A 23,607-nucleotide genomic window follows, 5' to 3' on the forward strand; every position below is an offset into this window, starting at 1 on the left:
AGCTTTGGATTCTGTGTCTCCCTCTCTCTCTCTGCCCCTCCCCTACTTGTGCATGCATGTATACTCTCTCCACGCTCTCAAAAATAAACATTTTTTAAAAAAGGATGTTTTTCTAAACTATTTAACTCTATTGAGGAAGAAATGGCCAATAAAATTGTATATATTAAAGTATACAATGTGATGATTTGATACAAATACACAAGGCAAAATGATTACCAAAACAAAGATAACTAATACATCCATCACTTCACACAATTAACATTGTCAATAGTGTCTGTGTGTGTGTTTGTTGTACAAATGCTTAAAAGCTCCTCTCATGAATGTCTAAGTATGCAATACCATATTAGTAACTATAGTTACCAGGCTGTACACAGATTCTCAGAATGTAATCCTCTTAAACTGCAAATCTGTATGCTTTGACCCCATCAACTAATTTATCACTCCCCTCACCTGTGGCACCCAACATTCTATTCTCTGTTCATACAAAATCATTTTTTGTGCTGCTGGGTTTTTTTTTTTTTTTTTGGTTTTTATTTTAAGATTCCACATATAAGTAATACCATACAGTATTTGTCTTTCCGTCTGGTGTATTTTACTGGGCATAGTGCCCTTCAGATACATTCATGTTGCAGCAAATGGCAGGTTCTCCTTCATTTTGGCTGAATAATATTCAAATATATATACATGACAAAATGAGAGGGAGGAAGGAAGGAAGGAAGGAAGGAAGGAAGGAAGGAAGGAAGGAAGGAAGGAAGGAAGTTTTATGGTCTTTTATCCATTTATCTATCAAAGGACATTAAGTTCATTTCTAAATCTTGTCTATTGTGAATAATGCTATAGGGAATATGGGTGTACAGATCTCGCTTTAAGATAATTATTTCAATTCCTTTGGATATATATATACTCAGGAGTAGGATTGTTAGATCATATGGTAGTTGTATTTTTAATTTTTTGAGGAACCTCCATACTGTAGCTGTACCATTTTCACATTCCCACCAACAACGTTAAAGAGTTCCATTTCCTTCACAACCTTGCAACTACTTCCCATGTCTTGTCTTTTTGATAATAGCCACTCTAACAGGTGTGAGGTGATACAGTAAGTGGTTTTTATTTCCATTTCCCTGATGATTACTGATGTTGAGTACTTTTTCATATACTATCAGCCATTTGTATGTCTTCTTTGGGAAAATGTTTATTCAGGTCCTTTGCCTAATTTTTAATTGGATTACTTGCTTTTGTACTCTTCAGCTGTGAGAGTTCTTTATATATTTTAGACAGTAGCTCATTCTCAGATATATGTTTTGCAATATCTTCTCCCATTCTGTAGGGCAGTAAATTGAAATTAAAACAGAATCTTTTTAGTTTGTCAAAATACCACTTGTTTATTTTAGCTTCCGTTGCCTGTGCTTTTGGTGTCCTACCCAAGAAATCACTGCCAAGACCAATGTCAAAGATCTTTTTCCGTAAGTTTTCTTCTAGAAGTTTTATAGTTTCAGCTCTTATAATTAAGTCTTTGATCCATGTCAAGATAGTCTTTTGTGAGTGGTATAAGACAGGGGTCCAGTTTCGTTCCTTTGCATGTGGATATCCAGCCTTCCCAATACAATTTATTGAAAACAATGTCCTTCCCCCAACTGTGTATTCTTAACTGACCCCATATGTGTGGGTTTATGTCTAGGCTATCGATTCTGTTCCACTAATCTATGTGCCTGCTTTATTTGAGTACCATCCTGTTTTGAATACTATAGCTTTGTAATAGTTTGAAATCCAGAACTGTGATGCCTCTCTAGCTTTCTTTCTCAGGATTGCTTTGGCTACCGGGGGGTCTTTTGTAAGTTCCATAAAATTTTAGAGTAATTTTTTGTATTTCTGTGAAAAATGCCATTGCAATTTTCATAGAGTTTGCATTAAATCTGTAGATCACTTTGGGTAATACGGGCATTTTCACAATATTAATTCTTCCAATCCAAGAACACAGGATATCTTTCCATTTATTTGTGTCTTCTTTAATCTCTTTCATCAACGTCTTATAGTGTCCAGTGTACAGATCATTCAACTCCTTGGTAAATTTATCCCTATTTTGTTTTCAATGCTATTGTAAATAAAGCTGCTATCATCTCTTTCAGATAGTTTATTAGGTGTATAAAAATGCAACTGATTTTTGTATATTTGATTTTGTATCCTTCAACTTTCCTGAATTCACTTATCAGTTCTAACAATTTTCTGGTGGAGACTTTATATATATATATATATATATATATATATATATATATATATGATCTTATATATATAAGATCATTTGTATATATAAGATTATCTGCAAACAGATAATTCTACTTCTCCCTTTCTGATTTGGAGGCCTTTTAATTATTTTTCTAGCCTAATCATTACAGCTAGGACATCCGGTATTGTGTTGAATAGAAATGGCCAGAGAGGACATCTCCGTCTTCTCCATAATCTCACAGGAAAAGCTGTTAACTTTTTACTATAGAACACAATATCAGCTGTGGACTTGTCATATATGACCTTTATTTATTATGATGAAGAACATTCTCTCTATACCTAATTTGTTAAAAGAGTTTTTATCATAAAGGATTTGAATTTTGCCAAATGCTTTTCCTGCATCTATCGCAATGATCATATTATTTTTATCCTTCATTTTGTTACTGTGGTATATCACATTTTGATTTCTGGATGCTGAAATGTCCCTGCATCCCAGAGATGAATCCCACCTGATCATGATATATGATCCTCTTAATTTGTTGTTAAAATCGGTTTGCTGTTATTTTGCTGAGGATTCTGCATCTCTGTTCACACAGATACTGACCTGTGTAGGAGTGCCAACAAACCGACTCCACCTGCGGCCCTCCATCTTGGTCATGTCCAAGCAATGCCTCCCTCAGGGCCCAGTGGAGGTTAATGTATGCCCTGACCAGAACGCAGACAGGCTTGCTCTGAGCTTCCCTAAAGTGGTGCACAGATGGCACCATTTTGGATAACAGGTAGAGATCCTCCGGCGCACATATGGTGCCACATTAGATAACTACCCTTTGACCTCACCACGAATGCCCCTCACTCCATAAAAGCTGTGGATTAAGGTCTGGACTGGGCAAAAAATAGCTGTGTAGCAGCACCTAGACCGCCCACCTGCTCTCCTCAATAAGTTACCTTGAATAAAACTCTGTAAACGGTATGGAGCGGCTTACGTACTTTTCTTGGTCTCAAAGTGCCGTCTCAGTCTGGAGGATACTTCACTGTCCCATTTGAGGATGCGCTTGCTTCTTCCAGCCTTTTCGGATTGGCTTGGGTGGGAAAGACTCTCACCTGGAAACAGCTGTGACGACAGAGGCTGGGGAAGATGTAGTATCTTTGCTCCCTGGCAAGGCACAGCAGCACAGTCCCCGTGCAGCTCCGTCAGCAGAGATCAATGTCAACACTGACTCTGAGGGTCTTCAGGTGGCAGTGGGAGCTAGGGCTGGAGGGTTCCTAAGAGGCAAAAGCTTCTAGGGCCTCCTTGTTCTCCTTGAGACAGACAACGTGGGAGAGCTCTGGGCAAGGAGCTCCCTCTCAGTCCCTGGTCTAGCATGCTAGCACTCAGAGCAGTAGCACAGCTGGGATCCTGGGGTCAGGCACGTGTGGAACCACCGCCATGCCTGGTCCTAGGGCACAGGTGCCCTTGCTGCAGTGGTGGTGTCGGCTGTCAGAGCGTGCAGATCCCTTGTGGAAAACAAGTGTGGGTGTCTGGGGCTCCCCACAGTGACTCCAGCTGGTAGGGAGACGCAGCAGCAGCAGCTGCATGGGCTCAGAGCAACAGCTCCATCCCCAGAGAGTAAATGCAGCAGGCAGGACTCCGTGCAGCTCCATCAGCTTTGGTGCAGACCTGGAAGGCCTCAGCAGCAAAGGCGACTAACATCCACAGTGCGAAGGCGTCCTGGGGTTCTCCCGCTTCTTCCCCCCAGGGTGAGGTTTCTCTGAAGGAAACCCCACCCTGCGCTGCGCTGGTCTGGACTAAGAGATGGGGTACTGCAGAGAAAACACTTCCCATACTTCGCTCTGTGGCCATCCTTGGATTTTGAGCTCTTCAGGGTTTTAAAAACACTCTTTCTCATATATTTCCATCACTTTGTGGTTGGTTATTTATTGTTTTTGCTGTGTTTGTGGGGGTGATGAGCATTAGGACCTCCTGACCTTCCCTCTAGCTGACATCACCTTCTTCAAATTCCTTTGGACTTCCGTTTCCAATGTGCCTTCTTATGGTGAAGATGACAAACTCCTCCCTACCTCCCAAGTGTCTGTTCTCTCCTTCCCCTTAGTAACAGAGCCTCTGAGGTTTTGCTAGAGGTTATTGATTCCAGCCTCCCTCACAGTGGTTATAGACATATGATAAGTTTTTAGCCAAAAGTATGGGAGGCAAAGTGGTAAACACAAAATTCCAGGCCACATTCTTTAGAAAGAAAATTGCCCGTTCCAGTTTCTTTCATGACCATTTTCCACATGTACTTGAGGAAACCACCATAGGAGATGATGAAAACAAAGAGAACTGTTTCCTTTGATGATCTGTGAAACAGAGGCCTACTGCCCAGGCTTATCTGCCCATCTTCTGGATGAATATGTAAGAAAAAACAATCTTCTGTCTTGTTGCAGTATAACAAAGCGGCTCTGGAGACAGAATACCTAATTCAAATCCGGGTCCTCTATTTACTAACCATCTGACCTTGAGCAAGTTCCGTAAGTTGTGTCTCCATTTCCTCATCCATAAAATGAGTGTTGCTGGGAGCATTATACAGGCTAATACATAATGTGCCAGGCAAGAAGTATGTGCTATGAAAGTGTCTGTTACTATTGTTGCCTGAGTGACTATGGTACTGTCCTAGGTCACTCTGTAACAGCAGCTCAATTCATCCTAATTAACACAGTCACCAAATTGCCGTAGGTTCCTTTGGAAATAGCAAAAAATTACCTATTCATATTACATATATGTAGTAACCTGGGTCAACATATGCCAATGTACTAATAGCAGTTAGCCATGGATAAACAAGGGAAGAACTGACATTCAGAGAATGAACTATAAGACAGAAAGAAAGGGACTGAATTCAAAAAAGTCTATTGCAAACAAGAAAGATGACTGCCTGGATAGGGAGGAAGGAAAGTGCAGTTCAGTATCAGAGAGAAAATGTTTTTAATTTTTAACCAAATCTTTCAAATATTTTCCTTTACACGTCATTTTCCTTTGGTTTTCTGTTCCAGATGTGAAATGTCATTTAGCTTAGAGTGTCTGAGGCCTTCTTTTCTATTCTAATGAACAATATCAATCATTATAATTATACAATTAAAATCAGGGAATATAAATCAATCCTTGTTACTCGGTCTTCAAAATGTCCTTGGCTCATTTATACTAAAAACTAATAAAATACAGGGAAAAACTTAAATGCCTTTCAACAGGACACTACTTAGATAAATTACATTATATCTATATGATGTAACAATTACAAGGAATGAGTCAGTACTTTTTGTAAGGTTTTGGAACGTATATTCCAAGGAGTTTATTTAGCTTTTGCTATTGCTCCTTAAATGTGATCCACTTTCCCTGTTTTCTAAATGGTTTTGTTCCTGTATCCGCATACGTAACCCAGGAAAGCTACTGAATTTTACACATGTATCTTATAAACAGTACTTCAAGAACTTTTATCTTGTCTAAGACACATCTTCTTAACTGACTTGCTGGGATTTTCTACATAGACAGTAATATCCTCCACAGATACTGACAGTCACTGAAAGAGTAGGCTAAAGTTAAGACCCTTGCTTTCCCAGGCTTATGGATCTGCCTAGAGCTTTCAAAATGATGTTACTGAACAATGGTTGAGCAAGGCATTCTCTGACACTTCATTACTGTGTGTGATGTTGGCTATTGATCTGAGTTGGATAATATCCAGCTTGCCTGGGAAATATTCCTGGATTGCTTAAGAAATTTTATCTGAAACTAAGAATGATTTTTATTAAATCTCTTCGTGGCATTTAGCAAGGGACTCATTGGTTTTCTTCCTTTGACCTATTGTTAAATTCTATTAATTAAAATCTTAATATTACAATGAACTTACTTTTTAAAAAATAATCCTTAATTGTCATGAAAAATACAGCTCAATTCAATTTTCTAATATTTTAGGACTTTTATATTTTCGTGAGTGACAATTATCTCCAGTTTCAGGTTATTCCTACCAGGCTTTGATTTCAGAACGAAGCTGCTTCTAAACTTTCCCTTTTATCCTATGCTCTGGAAAACAAAGCACAGGAAAGTTTCTTGAAAATTAAGATCAAGTCATCAGTGTCTGGGGTCTTCACTGAAGGCAACCTCACCTGCAGATTTTCTACTCTTTAGGTCAATTTTAGTTACTCACATTTGTCTAAAATATTGTCCATTTAAATCATATTTTGAAATGTATTAACAGGACTTATCTTTTGCATCCATTTGGATTGGATGAACTTCCTCAATTTGTTTTGCAAGAAAAATAACACTGTGTTTCCATGAACTTCTCCTTTTTAGTCAATGTTTACAGTGTTATCTATCTTTGCTCTAGTATTTATGACATACTTCTTATTATCTAACCTGTATGAAAATAATCCCTGCTGTCTTGTTTTAAACATTTGTTCGGTATAATACTGACTCTTCTGAGATGGGACTAACAGCTGTACATCTGCCAATCTATTTACTTTCAAGCTTTCCATCCTGCTGTGTTAAGAGTCTCCAGAATGTATCAGCTACTTACACTCTAGAACCCAACCTGAGATTCTTCTCCTTTTAGTCAGAGTATTTTATCCACTTAGATATCTTATTACTAAAACTGATTTGCTGGTTTTTGCTTTGTATTCAGCACTCTCAGGATTTCTGTGCATCTCTGAAGTCTCCTTGCTTTTCTAGAACAATAAATAGATCTCTTCAAGATTTTTTCTCAAGGGAAAAAAGTACATAATTTTATATAGAATGTCGAAGTGTTCACAGTCTCTGAACTCCATCCATGGATTCCTATGGTTCAATAGATCCCACACTAAAGATCCCTGTTTCAGATGTTAATTTTACATTTTAAAACCCATATCTGAACCACTATTTCTATAATTATTTTAGAAATGCAAGAATAGTGTAATATTCCTAAGAATAGGAACTCCAACAATATAAATAATATAAATTATATGTAATATAAATATTATAAACTTTAGTTTATTTGTGTAAAAGACCCAGTTTGCTATAACTGAGGATTATGTACCTTTGGCCAAGAGTAGATGTATTTCAAAAGAATATTACAATTATCTAGTGTTACATAATTAATAATTTGTAATGTTTAATATAATTATTCTGCTACCATGTATTCTTAATTCATCACTGGCTGAGCTGGAGTTATATTTCATATGATTACTTCAGAAAGGATACCTGGATAATCTACTTCCATACCATTATATACCGAAGAATATGTCACCTTCACATACAGAAGAAAACTAATAAGTCTTCAGAAATCTTGAATCAGGACTATTCCCTTCAAATCTCTGTAGACGCTGCTTCACTATCTCTTGGTATTTAATGTTCTAGAGACTAAGTCTCAAGGTCAGCTCAGTTCCTTCATCAACAAATGTTACATGCACACAATCTGCGTCTAATAGATGCTGAGGATAAAATGAAGGGAAAAAACAACAGTCCTATCCTCATGGAACTTATATTCTACCTGAGGAAGGTAAAAAATAATGAAAACTGTGGGTGCCTGGGTGGCTCAGTTAGTTAAGTGCCCGACTTCGGCTCAGGTCATGATCTCGTGGTTCGTGAATTCGAGCCCCGCGTCGGGTTCTGCGCTGACAGCCCTGAGCCAGGAGCCTGCAGCCTGCTTCGGATTCTGTGTCTCCCTCTCTCTGCACTTGCCCCACTCATGCTCTTTCTCTCTCTCAAGAATAAACATAAAAAAAAAAAGTAATGAAAACTGTGATAAACATAATTAAGCCTGATACATGAAAAAAAATGGTAAACAGAAAGAAGGTATTTTCCTTGTGTCTGAACAGTTGCTGTTAAAACCCTCCTCTCACATCTTAATCACGAAGGCTTGTTAGTCAATGTAAATGTCCATTTCTACTTTAGTGATCCATTAGTCTGAGATGAAAAAGAAAAGGAGCCCTCAGGAAAATATCATCTCTGTGTCATTTTTTCCCCATGTTTGCTGAATTCACTGCACTAGAAGTCAGTTTTCTCAACCTATGTGATTATTTTGGACACTGAATAAAGAACACTATGGGGTGTACCCTATATCCTATCCTCCTCCCAGTGTTACTACCTGCTATATCGACAGAAGTCTCCCCAGCTTTCTACCAGTTGCAACCACCACTTAAACCCCTGTAATTCTACACTGAGATACAGGACAGAAAAGGATTCTAACTGCTCCTTGACTGTCCCTCCAAATAGGTGCTACTGGTACCTCAACTTGGAGTCTGAGAAGTTGCATTTACAGAAGGCTGAGTAGGGAGTTGATGCTCTTCTTTAATATATTCGTATCTCCACCATGTTTGTTGCATGTTCCGTATTTGATTTTGAGTTGTTTTGTTTTGTTTTGTTTTTTAAAGTAGGCTTCACGCCCAGTGCAGAGCCCAACATGGGGCCTGAACTCATGACCCTAAGATCAAGACCTGAGCTGAGATCAAGAGGCAGTCACTTAAGGGACTGAGCCATCCAGGCGCCCATGCATGTTCTGTTTGTTTCATAAGAATGCTTCTTTTACCTTGTTTTCACTTTTGGTACAGCTCTTACCCTATTTTTAAAGTCTGTGGTAATTTAAAATGCAATGGGAAAGAGAAATTAACTGTTTTCACTTCACGGTCTTACTCAAGTCCCTGACTTAGTTGTAGATTTTTAAACCTTTTAAAGGAAGTTTCTGAGTAATCCATTTTGATATTTTGTGTGGACTAAACTTGTACTTTAATAATAAGATGTTTTTTTAAATAATATCTTAACAGTATACTCTGTGGCATATACCACTAATAAATATATATCAAGAATAATAAAATTAATTATAATTACCTGGAAATTCTCTTAAATCATTTATTTCAAGTAATTGCTTTTAAATATAAAACATCTTCCATTTGTTTTTGCAAAAAAGTAACTGACAAGAAAATACTTTAGAAATTCTATCAATAGCCTAGACTACATTCTCTTTTCCATTTTGCTAGGTCTTAACCCCCCCAAAAAAATCTTTTTCCCCACATTAAGAAATTAAACTCTTACTTCTTTTACTATGTTCTCAGCATTGTACTGAAAACGACAAACAGCCAACTTCTGATCATTTCATTATTTTCACTCGGGTAAGTCATGTGCAAGTTTTACTTAGCATAAACCATAACATTTTTGGCGATTAGGTATTCTTGACTTTAAAAGAATGAAGGCTCATCAAAAAGTTATAAACGTAGGCCCAAATATAATTACCTAAACATTTAATGTTACGTTCTTATCCTTTGAAAATTTATTTAAACTATGAAATAGTGCTCCTATATGTAATGCATAAATTTTTTCAAATTCGAATTTACATAAATGTAATATTCCACACTACTTCCCTTAACTATCAGACTTCAATTTCTTACATTTAAAGAAATATTTAACTAAAACATAATATGAAAGTTTACTGTGTGTATGTAGGCCTTCTTTTATTGAGGAACTAGAAACAAGAAATAAAAAGTCAACAGTCACACAATTCCAAGAACCACTGAAAGCCAGCAGTAAATATGTCATCTTACCTTCAGGGGGTAAACTGTAAAGCTGGGCCACAGGCCCAGTCACAGGAATAACTGGCAACTGGAAATGGAAAGAACTTTTAATCGTTGGGAGTGGCAGGCGATTTTTAGGAAAACACTTCCTCATTATTAGACTGGAGGTGTTGACAAGAGGATCAAGGGTCCTAACTGCCAAACATTCCTGTTTTTTAAGAAAACAAAAAAAGAAAGAGAAAAGAAAAAAGGTAATATGCCTTTGGTGAGTAACTGAACCAATTTTACATTACTTCATAAAGTAATACATCAATAAATTTCAAGAGACAAATATCACAAAAAAAAAGTATTTTTTTTTATTATAAAATAGCTTTGGCTATTCAGAAGGGTCTCTTCATAAATAAGAACTTCATATGGCAAATTTAGTTAATACTTTTCTCAAAATATTTTAACTAAGCAAAAATCAGTACCATCTTTGGCACCAAAGTCACTGAAGTATATCAACCCCTTTTTACCCCTGGTTTCAGTTACTCATGGTCAAGTCTGGTCCAGAGCCAATGATCTTCCTTCTGACCTAAGGTCAACTGTCAGAAGGTCAATACTAGCCCTAATGCTACAACACGACATAACTACATCACTCACCTCCCTTCATCTCATCACACAGGCATTTTATCATCTCATGTCATCCTAAGACAGATGAGTGCAGTACAGTAAGATATTCTGAGAGAGAGGGACCACATTCACTGTTTATTACAGTATATTGTTGTAGTTGTTCTATTTTATTATTAGTTGTTAATCTCTTACTGGGCCTAAGTAGTAAACTTTATGATAGGTATGTATAGTACAGGAAAAAACACATCATATATATAAGGTTGAGTACTGTCTCAGGTTTCAGTCATCTAAGCCAGGGGGTCTTGGAATGTATCCCCCACAGATAAGGGGGGGCTACTGTGCCAAGTAATATTTACGAGTAAAATTTATAAATATAAATATTTATATTTACTTAGCAAGCCTAGGGCATAAAATAAAAATTCTTTTTAATGTAAGGGAAGAAGGGAAAAAAAAGCATTAAGTAAAAAACACAGTAAGAGAGGAAGGTGTAAGAAATAAAAAGGAATGTGCATTAGCTAAGCCTGTCTCAGAACTGTATCAGTTATCATACAATAGCACCTCCAATAAGCTGGCTCTTCAGCTTATAAAAAAACAAGTAGCCTGAATACCACAATTTTAAGTTTCAATAGTTTTAATTTGCTGTCCTGGTATCTGATCTTGAGAAGGGCTAATGAACAGGGAATTTGAATCTGTAACATATAACACTATTATTATTATTATTACTGACAGCTGGCATTTAGATAGCACTTTGATATCCCATAAAATTTTCAATACAAATCTTCACATCTAGCCTGTAGAACAGATGAGAGATTAAGGCTCAGACATGTTAAGTGACATAAACAAAGCCACTCAAATCTTCCTAATATACCAATTATCCATCACTGTCTATATTAGGAATAGTAAATACAAGTGCATATGATTGATGTGGAAAAGAAAAAGCTTAGGGTAAACGTAAATCGTGTGTTCAGATATCTTAACTACTGCCACGTAGAAAGAGACTTGTGTGTAAGACCAAGAGGGCACAACCAAGATAATGGCTGCAATTTTCAAAAAGTCAGATTTCTTTCTAATAATTATAACCTTCTAAAAACAAAAGGGTTGCACTGTAACATCCCCATTGCCCAGAGCTGACAGTCCTCTTGCTAAGCCTTTTGTCAAGAAGGTTTATGGTTAAGCTGGCTGGCAGGACTAGGATTCCTAACTCCAGGATTCACTTTTGTACCTTCTCTATGTAAAAATGCTCTATCCAGAAGGAAGACATTGACAGCACTCAGAGGCAACAGAACTATCTTACCAGCTGTAAAGGATCCATAAATACCTTATGAGGGGAACATGCAAAACTGAGTACAGTCAACTGCACATCTTAGAAAACATGGCTATATGGAGTCCCTTCCTGCCCGGTGGATGGATTTAGACATACATCGTCCTTTTTACCTATGAGGAAAAATTCTCATATTGTGGAGATATGCACCGGGCACTTTCTCCAACTCACTGTGAGGTCACGTGAGAAATGACTGCACCTTTTGGTTTTCAGATTTTTTTCTTAAACATATTTATCATACTTTTGTGAGGATTTATAGAAATACTTTCTTAAGAACGAAATATTAACACATAACCAGGAAGAAAACAAAAAACTCACTTGTGAAGTGTTATAGAGAATTTTCATCCCATTGGCATCTATAAATGCTTTTCTTCCCAACTTGATGTTTGTAACACTTTTTAAACTCTGTAAAATTCCTTTCCGAATGAGCATGTTTCTATGCCGGTTATCATGGCGGTGCCAATCTACATAAATTGTTAAAAGGACTTGGACATATCCTCTGTCTACAGCTCTCCTGGCGTTTGTTTCTTTAACAAAAGAAAATTGAGAAAGAATATTTTTTAAATGACAAGAGAAACTGTTTGAATAAATCAAATTAAAAATACCGCTACAATCTTGTAAGGAGTTCTTACAACTTTTATTCCAAAAAGAAAAAATACGTAGGAGCCACACATTTATTCTTTTTATCTAACAAAATAAAAGGTTCAGATGACTACATTTTCCAGAAACCTGCCCAATATAGTGTTTTATGGTTAATAAATATCAAAATATCTTTAATACAATTAGGGCTACATCTTTTTAAACATGAATACTAAAGTTTCATGTAGTTTAAAACTTAAACCAACTTTGATTACAGTGAATATATAAGCCCTTACCTTACTAGCTGTGAGTATGATTTTGTTAAAAGACATTATCATTATTGTAAGTCCTATCATAAACCTTGTGTTTCCACTGAAATAACTCCATTGGATTGTAGCTTCAATTAATACTATAATACAGTATTACAATCTATATGTGTTTCCAATGAAATCAACTGCTTCAATTACCCCCACAACTATATAAATATCCATGCAATAACAATGGTAAGTTAAAAATACTTATACAACTTGGGAGCGCCTGGGTGGCTCAGCCAATTAAACATCAGACTCAACTACAGCTCAGTCATGATCTCACAGTTCCTGAGTTCGAACCCCACCTTGGGTCTGCACTGACAGCACAGAGCCTGCTTGGGATTCTGTCTCCCTCTCTCTCTGCCCCTCCCCTGTTTGCTCTCTATCTCTCTCTCAAAAGAAAAAAAAAAAAAAAAATACTTACACAACTTTTAGTAAATGAAATGTAAGGAGCACATTACTGCTTTCTGATCATTAATTGTTTAATGTAATAAAAACTACATTAAAGAGCTTTTTTGTAAATGGTCACTTTTACTGGGGTAGAATTAACAGAAATCTACAAAGTTGATCTACTTTATTATTTTTAAAGTGTTACTATTTTAGATTATTAACCAAAAGGGTACATTTCACTAGAATAGCAGTAGGGGAATCCTATCATAGCAACATCCTGAGCCACCCATCACCACATAGGTAGGCCATTGATAAGAGCACAAAATAATGTGGAATACCAACCCATTGATTGGTTGGTATTTAATTATTTAATTACTTAGCTTCTTTAATTACAAAGAAATTCCAATCTCTTCCTAAGTTTACCGCCTGCCTCATGGCATAGGCACTAAGATAACAGTAATGTTCTGCTGCTTTTAGTTACCTGAAAGAATTACTACAGCTTCCAAATGTGCTAATATACGTACCTAAAACATAAAGATACTGAGATCAACAAACTTATTAATGCCCTATCAGAAGGCATTAGAGAGCTGGAAGAAATTCATGTGGGGAGTGAAGCCTTCTTGTGTAAAAGCTTTAAAAACCTCTATTGTGTCTTGAAGAGTTTGTCGGCCAAAGCTGTGGCTATTTACAAAATCAGTTCAATAGTTTTGACTAACAGGAGTTTCGTGTACTTTAAGGGAATACATACTTTGTTTACACCACCTGGAATATATAAGCCTTTCCTTTCGTTTACTGTCTGTGAATACAATTTTTCTTACAAGACATTATGATCACTGTAACACCTATTACAAAACGTGGTCTCCACTGGAATTCCCAACAGCCTAAATGGTATTTATATGAAATAATTTAAATTCTTTATTAAAGATCAAATAAGAAACCTGCCCATAATTCAAACACAGGTGCTGAGTGAAGAGAAGTGAACAGAGCTATCTGCAATCTGCAACTGAGCACAACTAAAAAGTTTAGTAAAGGGCTTTTTATTCATGTGTTCAGGATACCTAACTCAAAATCAGCCTATGCTTCTTCTTCCCTCTCTGGTTAAAAGAAATTCAGGTTCCCCTTCAGACTGCAGCATCTCATCTATACTCTAGCGATGGCACCCAAGTGCCTGTCATTCTGCACTGGGCATGAATCCAGGTTCTTTGCTTTACACTCACTCAGGCTTATTACAGTAATCTCATTTACCCTTTTAAAGTAAATTACTGCGCCCTCCAAAAAAAGCAGTTAAAAAAAAAAAAAAATCAATGGGTAAGAATGTTCCAAAATGCCACAGTGCATTTAAAAACATGCAGTGTGCTACTAAATATGCATTTAAAAATATGCAGTGTGCACTATCCTTCTAGTGCTATGTGCCATATGAAAACATGTTAGATAGGAACTAGACTCATCCTACTGGTCGGTCACATTTTTACCTGATGGGGTAAAAGGATATGTTTGCCCACCATAGTCCTTTGAAGAAAGAGGGAGTAAAAGGAAGAATACGTTTTAAAATGGAAGATACCAGATTTCAGTCATCTTAACCAATTCCTACAAATAATTGGAACTTATGAGGGCTTTAGTTTTTACTGACTTAGTGATTTTGTCATCAGTGATTCTGAAAATTAGTAAGCTTCAGTTTTAATAGCTATTTTAATCTATTCTAAATCAAAAACATATGCCTATATTAATTTAAAAATGAATCTTTAAATAACAATTTGAACCACAAAGTCAGGGCACAACAAAGCAAGGCTACAACTATCTTTGAAAATTAACCCAAGTATTCTGATCTTGGTCTAAAGTTTATCCTATCAAATATGGAAATAAAGCTACATGGCTAATCTAATTGAGTACTACACATTTCATTTCAAAGATAAAACGGTTAACTGAATTTTATATTCTCTGGTATGTAATACTAACACCTAAGTGACTTTTTAAATAAATCATTACCAAACACCAGATTTTCAAACAATTAATCATTTGCTACTGTTCAAATGAACAACTCTGGTCATTCAAATCTAAAGGCAACCTAATCGTACCCTTGATTAGACAGTTTTGGGGGAAAATAAGATAGAAAGCCACCACACATATCCTTAGGACTAAATGTTACTGTGGTCAAAATGTTAACTTAGTCAAGCAAAGAGACTGGAAGTGCTAACAAAAATTACTAATTAAAAAGCAGATACTGAGTATCTTAGAGAAAATATATAATGTAGATAAATTACTTTCCAAAGGAACTGTATCATGAGACACATTTACTCCAAATGCTTAAATTCTGAAGATCAGAAAACAGTTGCTTTAGTTTGTAAATGAATTTAGTAAACTGTAAATTTACATTAAGTCACTTTTTAATGATATAAACTTGAATTTGATAGAAATAAAATTTCTAATAGGAGGTTTCTACATGAAAATCATGTGTTTGATATAGTAGAGACAGTAGTTGTTCGAAATATTTTCATAGTAAATATCCTCAATACCATGTTACCTTCACTTTTTAAAAGACAATACTTAGGTAATATTCACATATTACTTTCTTCTGTTGACAAGATTTTATGTTTACATAATGAACTTATAAAAAGGAACCCCATGTACTTGAAAAAATTCCATAACTGTACTGAACTATAATATATAATAGCTCAATAAACATAAATGACATTAGCTAGGACATATATCGATCAACCATATGAAAAATCAACTTTGACATTTCATTATCACAAATCAGCTTTATAACTACAGACTAAATCTACATTTCGAGTTTCTTTAACATAGTAGAATACTTGGAAAAATAGTATCTAGTATTTCTAGTATTTAAAAACTTACTTGATTTTAGCAATGCAGCAAGAGTGTCTAAAGCAACCCTGTCAACGTGAGAAAACACAAACAACAACAAAACTAGTAAAATTAATCTACAATAGTAAATTCAGACATCTTTTCAGATAAGTAATTATTATCTATTCCAAAAGTCATTCCTGTTATAGTCAATTACATATGGTCTTTCTCTGTATGGACCTCTCCCTTTAGGTTAAAATCGAATAGGAGGAAGATTGAAATATTAATAGGCAAGCACCAAAAAATATTTTTAAGGAAGAAAATTAACAACATTTTAGTCTTTATATCAGAGATTAGATGAACAGACTCAATTATTGTACTTGAATCTGACCCTGACAGTTCACAAAATAGCAATATTAAGAATCAGAGGCCTTGATTCACAAAAATTTTAAAGAAGTGTTAACACAAATAAAATTCTTAACTACAAAACTCTACAGATGTTCATAGTTACCTGACTTAAAATTATTTTAGCTCTATCACACAATAATCCTAATATTTAAAGTGATAACAAATGTAAACTATTTTTAGAACTGGGAGGTTAGGGGAGAAGTATGAGACGTTAGCATTTTTCAGCCATAAGGCATCAAAGAAAATAATGAACCTAATTAATACCTCAAAAACTCTTACTGCCTATTAAAGGACAGAGGAATTGCCCAGAAACTTAAAAGTACTTATATTTTCTTTGAACATAAATACTCAAATACACACAGTAAAATCAACTGCCATTAATCAGCTTTAAAAATACACAGAACATCACTGTGGAAAATCCTAGAATCAAATACTTTTTTAAATAAGTTACTGAAAACTTGGCACTTGATTTCAGTAACTTTAAAAATATAAGGCTACATACAACATACAGTACCTCTTAGTAAGACTTCAAAAACTATCATTAATTTGCATAAAAATATGCACTTTGTCAAACTTAAGCACGTCGCTCATCATTAAGCATTTGTTGAATGCCTACTAGACACCCAGAGTAGCCAGTTCCTTCATTGGGATCAAATCAGCAAACTTCTCTCTTCCACACTTTTACAGTCTAGATACTGTGATAGAATGTACACACCTGTGAAAAAACTACTCAAGAAATGAAAACCAGAAACAAAGCAATGAAGGAAAAGCTGCACACATTAGTGTAAAGGCAACACGGAATGCCCAGAGTATTTGTTTAAAGGTAAAGAGCACAGCTGAGTGGGAGACTGAGGATGGATACTGGTTCATGGTAAAATGTGCAGCAATGATCTAGGACTAGGCACAGAGTAAGTGCTCATTTATAATAAATGCTCATTAACAGCCATACTTTGGTTTATTGACACAAATAAAGCAACGATATAAAGCTTAAGATGACATTCATAAAAAGGAAAACAAAAGTATATGCTTTAAAAAATGCTACAAATTCGTACTTGTTATTTTCTCAAAACAATGTGAAGTTTTCATAATGGTGAGTTAAAATTAAATGCAAATTATAAAATTACATACTGAATTTTCATAGCACTAAATCATCAGTAAGAAACTTTCCATAACCTCATAATTACGTAATAAAATGTACACAAGACTGTAAAACAGAAATAAGGATGGCTTTGAAATTGGTCAAAATTAAAACACAGAACTAAAGGGATACTCCAAGGGAAATGCCAATACAAAGTACAAAATAGAAAAGAAGAGCTGATAAGTGCCAGAAATTATTATAGGTGCCTCATATATGTGTTTTCTAGTTAATTCTTAAAACAATCCTGGTCCATAGAACTGGCACATTTTATGGATAAAGAAACCAAAGATTTCAGAATATAATGTGTCTAGGGTCCCATAAAAACTAGGTGCTATGAAAAATGAGTAATACAGGCCTCTTGTTGAGAAAGAAAATTATGAAATCAGAAATACTGGTTTCCTCCAAAAAAGATGTTGAAATCCTAACCCCCCCAGTACCTCAGAACGTGACCTTATTTGGAAACATCGTCACTGCAGGTGTAATTAGTTTAAATGAGATCATACTGGAGTAGTGGCCCTTAATCCATCATGATTGGATTAGAAAAGGGGAGACTATCTGAAGACAGACACACAAGAAGAGAACACCACGTGAAGAGAGAGGCCAAGATTGAAAAGCGGCAGCTACAAGCCAAGAAACACCAAAGACTGCCAACAAACCACCAGCTAGAAAGCGGGGAAGGATTCTCCCACAAAGGTTTCAGAGGGAGCAGTGGCCCTGCCAAAAGGGTGATTGTGGACTTCCAGCCTCCAGAACTATGAGACCATAAATTTCTGTCATTTGAAGCCAAAAAATTTGTCCTAGGTACTTTGTTACAACAGTTCTAGGAAACAAATACAATCACTTAGCTGCAATCACTTGCAATGACTTAATCTACTGTTAAGTCTTTATTCAAAATATAAAAATCCTAGAGTACTGTTAGAGAAACAGTCTTTCTTTCTTTGAACCAAATAAAAGTGTCTCTGACAGTTTCTAATCCTTAAATTACATGTGTTTTGGGTTCATGTTTATTCTTCAATACTGGCAAAACTGGGATGTGAACCCAGTTCTTTCTGCTGCCAAAGCCCATCATGCTTGTTCCACAGCTGCACTACATTAAAAGAAATTATGAAGTTCAGTGCAAAGTCCTCTTGATGTTTTTACCAAAATGTTATTTAAAAGTTTATTTTTAAAACCTTCAGCACAAAAAAATTCTGGAATTCTCTGACACGGAGAAGTCAATACAAATTTATAATATAAAACTTACAAAAGAATTTTAGAATAACAGATTTATTGAAATGCACAGTTTATATTATGTTAACTGATTAGAATTTTTCAGTTTCACTATTTTATACTTCCTCATATATTTTCCCAATCTTCCTATGTCCCAAACAGAATAATACAACCAACAATGAATGGCTTAAAAAGCTGCCTATGGCTTATTCCTTTAGGAGCAGTAAAGGAAGAAAGCTTTAGCTCCAGGTTCTCATGAAGTCACATTTCCTTTAAATTAGGGGCTCAATCCTTATCGGGACATTCAAGAACCCACTGCGCCCTAAGTTGCTTCCTTCTGGATTAACAGTGTGTATATCTAAAACCTAAAATTGGAAACGGAAGGAAACCCTCAAGGGCCGCACTACCGTTCAAACATAAATAATAACCCTAATCTTACTCCTCTAAACATGGAGCATTATTTCAGAGGAGGAAGAACAGCAAAACAAATGTTCTATATGTCAAAATTTTATAATTAAGGGAGAGACCCTAAGATTATTAAAAATGATAAAGACATCGAGATACTGATGCTCAGCCAATGAATTGTTTATTGTTTTTAAAGTAAAAATAAAGTAAAAAATTTGTTTTTTGTTTTTAAATATAAATACAGGAAGGAATGAAGGGATAATTTAGGTAGCTCTATTCCTTGCTTAGAAGTTTATACCCACTATTTCTACATAATTTTGGATATATTCCCATATTGGATATTCTAATGACATTTGTGAAATGTTCTGTTTCTCCTAGGAACATTTTATATTAGATTTGGCAACTGGTTAGAATAGACTAATGTAGACTTTAAGAATGAGATCAAAACCATGAGATAAAAGATAAATTAAAAAGTACTTTAGGAGTGCCTGGGTGGCTCAGTCAGTTAAGCATCCGACTTCAGCGCAGGTCATGATCTCGCCGTCCATGAGTTCGGGCCCCACGGTGGGCTCTGTGCTGACAGCTCAGAGCCTGGAGCCTGTTTCAGATTCTGTGTCTCCCTCTCTCTGCCCCTCCCCCGCTCACGCTCTGTCTCTGAAAAATGAATAAACCTTAAAAAAAAATTTTTTTTTAAAGTACTTTATAGGTCAAGGGGAGAAATGGCATATAAATTAAAAAATAAAGACTATACTTTTAGTACTAAAATTCACTCACACCCTCATTACTACATTAGTTATCGAAACTAACTACACTGCACTCATAGGCACTGTGATCATTATAAGAATCATCTCGGGGCGCCTGGGTGGCTCAGTCGGTCGAGCGTCCTGCTTCAGCTCGGGTCATGATCTCGCAGCTTGTGGGTTCAAGCCCTGAGTCAGGCTCTGTGCTGCCAGCTCAGAGCCTGGAACCTGCTTTGGATTCTGTGTGTATGTGTGTGTGTGTGTCTCTCTCTCTCTGCCCCTCCTCTGCTCATGTGTGCGCACGTGCTCTCTCTCAAGAATAAACATTTAAAAAATTTAAAAAAGAAAAAAAAAAGAATCATTTCATTAAATCCTCAAACCAAACTTCTGATGTAGGGGTCCATGTTACCATTTACAGACAGGAAACCGGGGCTTAAGTAAGGTAACCTACTTCGTACCTAGAGCCAGTCAATGGCCTGCAAATCCAGTTCCGCCTGCCTCCAGAGCCCACTCACTACACTACACCAATTCTGGAAGTTGGCTTTACTAATTGTGATACAACCATTTTCTTTGTTTTGTTACATTTCATGAGATGCTCTAGGACTGTGTATGATCTCTGCATAAGTAAATATGTTAAGACATCCCACCAAACAATATTTAATGAATAATCATATGCACAAGTCAGCTCCATTTTCTAAAAGGGTAAAAGCTGAAATATTTGACCTTTATTTAAAAAGAGTGGAAAGACTGGAAATGTTCTGAACTTATTTGTAAAATTTGGTAAAATAGTTGATGTGGATAAACTCTTTCTCATAAAAGAACCATAGCTAATCAAAGTAGAAAGAATGAGAAAATTAGAAAAGTCACTATTCTGCAACCCCTAAAGAAATAATGGATCTAGACAGTGTCATGAAATACTGCTAAATTATTAGGTGGAAAGTAGAGCCATCACCTAAACTCAGTGATCTCAAGTGGTACAAAAGAGAGTACCCAGCACATCTGAAACCTTTTGATCAGAAAAAATGAACCCAAATCTAATCAATCCTCTAGCTCTATCAGTCTACAGGAAATTCAAGGGACATACCTACATGTTAAAGGACCCCAGGATACAGTCATCTTAATCCAGAATGTTGGGACAACCTACAAGACATCACCCAGGTCCTTCAACAAATAAATAAAACAGAACCAAAAAACAGGGGAACTGTTACTGATTGTTAAAGATTATGAGACACAGCAATCAAATAAAATGTACAGATCTTATTTGGATCCTGATTGGAACAAGTCAACTGTAAAAAAAGACATTTCAAAGACAATCAGAAAGTATCAGGGGCGCCTGGGTGGCTCAGTCGCTTAAGTGTCCAACTTCTGCTCAGGTCATGATCTCACAGTTTGTGGGTTCGAGCCCCATGTCATGCTCTGTGCTGACAGCTCAGAGCCTGGAGCCTGTTTCAGATTCTGTGTCTCCCTCTTTCTCTGCCCCTCCCCTGTTCACGCTCTGTCTCTGTCTCAAGAATAAATAAAAACATTAAAAAAATTTTTTTAAATAAAGGAAGTATCAGATGATATTAAGGGATTATTAATATTGCTGGACAATGAAACAATATTCTGGAAACACTAAAAGGAAAAAGTTGTGTCTGATGATAATCATACTAAAGAATTCACAGAACAAATGTTACAGCCAATATTTGCTTCAAAATACAGAAAGAAAGGAAGGAAGGAAGGAAGGAAGGAAGGAAGGAAGGAAGGAAGGAAGGAAGGACGGACAAGGAAGGGAAAGCTGAGATAAAAATGCCAATGTTGGTTACTGCTGAAACTGGGTGGTGGGTACATCACAGGGTTCTATTCTAGTTCTGCACAGGTCTGTAATTCCTCTAGTCTATTTTTGTGTAGGTTTGGAAATTTCCTAAATGTGACAAGGAACAATGTGTGTGTCCTGTTTGGATTCTGATTCAAACAAACCCATTAAAAAAAAGGGCATTTTGAGACAACAGGAGAAAAATGAACACAGAATAGATTTTAGGTTATATTAAGGAATTAATAATTTGGTTGAGTATGATTTTAGTATTTTGGTTATTTTTTTAAGTCCCTATTTAGTAGAGTTAAATACTGAAGTATTTAGGGAAAAATGATAAAATATCTTGGATTTTTTTTATAGAAATATATATATTTGAATTGCATATATGAATGAAATATACGAATGGCATCTGGGATTTGCTTAAAAATACCTCAGCATAAATAAAAGTATAGAGTGGGATTAAATGGCAGAATGTTGATAACTGTTGAATCAAGTAAGTGATTAATAAACCTAATTCAAGATAATCATTCTAATATAATATAAACCCCAGGTATCTTTGAAAAACTCAATACTTTTTTAAAGAATATGGCTTAAGAAAAAAATACTAAATATAACCAAATAACTGGAAGCTGCTTTCATTTTTGAGGCTGAAAGACCTACAAATGAATAGATATATATCTTGGAATATACATATCTCAAGAAAAAAGAAAAAAAAAGACATTTTGCCAAAAAAGAAATGTATAAATTTAAAATATGTTCAGATAATTGTGAGAATGAAGGATGCAGCCACTGAAAGACTGCAAAACTGGGTAGGGGATATAGTAGGCATCCAATAAATGTTTCTGAATGAATGCTACTCTGTCAATGAGGTTTTTCCTCTTCTAGTATCTAGGAATGTTCTACATCTAAATTTCCATAACACTATATTCAATGACTTTAAAGCTTTCTAATTTTGATACACCTTTGAAGATTAAACTTTATATTTTAAAAATCTTTATCATAATAAAATCACTAAGAACTAAGAAAGGACCCTCAATACAATATAACTCAACCTGCTGGCTGTGCAGATCAAGAAGAGGCCCAGAATAACAAAAGATAGACCTCTATTTATACTCAAAGCATTTACTCACTTCATGAGACCCGAATTCTTCTTACTAAATGGTCCAATGATTTTAAACAGCAGCTCCACAACTCCATTTTTCCCTAAGGATACTGAATTCACAGCTAGGAGGGAGAAGAAAGAATGTAAAATGATGTTAAAACCTCAATAAATAGAAATGTGTATTCTTGGTAATACATGGCCAAAAACATACACAAGTTCTGTAGCAGATATGAACTCAAGGCCTCATGACATCCACCTTAGCCAATCACTTGAAGGGAAGATTTGGTTGGGGGTGGGGGGGAGAGGGGGAGGCAGTTATTTACTACCTTACAGGGAAATTATGAAAGAAGTTATATAAAACAACACAATGTTACTACAAAACAAAAATAGTTTTAAATTGCTCTGTTTGTTTCTTCAATAAATTTAGAGAACTCTTAAATACCAGGTCATGGAGATTCAAGGACAAAAACTGAGAACACAGTAGAGAGGAGCATGACAGTAACAATAAACAAATCATTACTACATTATTTTCTAAATAACTAAGAGTTGTAAGCTGTTTAGGTTACACCTGTGTGGAGCCCCAAATCCATAATGAAACTGAAGGTATCTCTGTAGAAATTGATGCCTGGGCTCAGTCTTTACCAATGAAGAGGAGCTAGCAAGGACAGGAATTGCTGTAAGGGAATGTCTCTGGAGACAGGGATAACACGGAAAACAGAACAGAGTCCGTGAACAGCACGGGTATAAAGTCACACATTAAAAGATAACAATATCAGGGGATGACTGGGTGGCTCAGTCGGTTGAGCATTCAACTTCAGCAGGTCATGATCTTGTGGTTCCTGAGTGTGAGCCGCAAGTCAGGCCCCATGCTGACCCTGTGGAGCCTGCTTGTAATTTTCTCTCTCTCTCTCTCTCTCTCTCTCCCTCTTTCTCTGCTTCTCCCCTGTGCGCATGTGCTCTCTCCAGAAAATAAATAAATATTTAAAAAACTTAAAAAAGCAAGATATAATACCAGACAAAAGCGTATCAGTAGGAAGATGAGGTAGGAAAAGAAGGTAACAAA

The 23,607-nt window shown here is 35.9% G+C and overlaps 1 protein-coding gene across 7 annotated transcripts in view; it reads right to left on the reverse strand.

The window, feature by feature from the left end:
* The window catches only part of AGTPBP1 (ATP/GTP binding carboxypeptidase 1), a 202,476-nt gene that overhangs the window by 86,910 nt on the left and 91,959 nt on the right, over positions 1–23,607 (reverse strand). For all 7 annotated transcript variants that reach the window (XR_006966288.1, XM_047102959.1, XM_047102983.1 and 4 more), the window contains exons 8-11: positions 22,573–22,666; positions 15,799–15,836; positions 11,981–12,189; positions 9,760–9,937 (exon numbers count right to left, since the gene is read on the reverse strand). Coding sequence is in view for 6 of the 7 variants with exons in the window: in XM_047102959.1 (XP_046958915.1) it covers positions 9,760–9,937; positions 11,981–12,189; positions 15,799–15,836; positions 22,573–22,666 (519 nt within the window). In the remaining variant the exon portion in view is untranslated. The remainder of the gene's footprint in view (positions 1–9,759; positions 9,938–11,980; positions 12,190–15,798; positions 15,837–22,572; positions 22,667–23,607) is intronic.

Source organism: Lynx rufus, unplaced genomic scaffold (assembly GCF_022079265.1).
Source record: "Lynx rufus isolate CCGP_SWC_20201006 ecotype Redwood Valley unplaced genomic scaffold, mLynRuf1.p SCAF_10, whole genome shotgun sequence".
In the NCBI taxonomy this organism is placed as follows: Eukaryota; Metazoa; Chordata; class Mammalia; order Carnivora; family Felidae; genus Lynx; species Lynx rufus.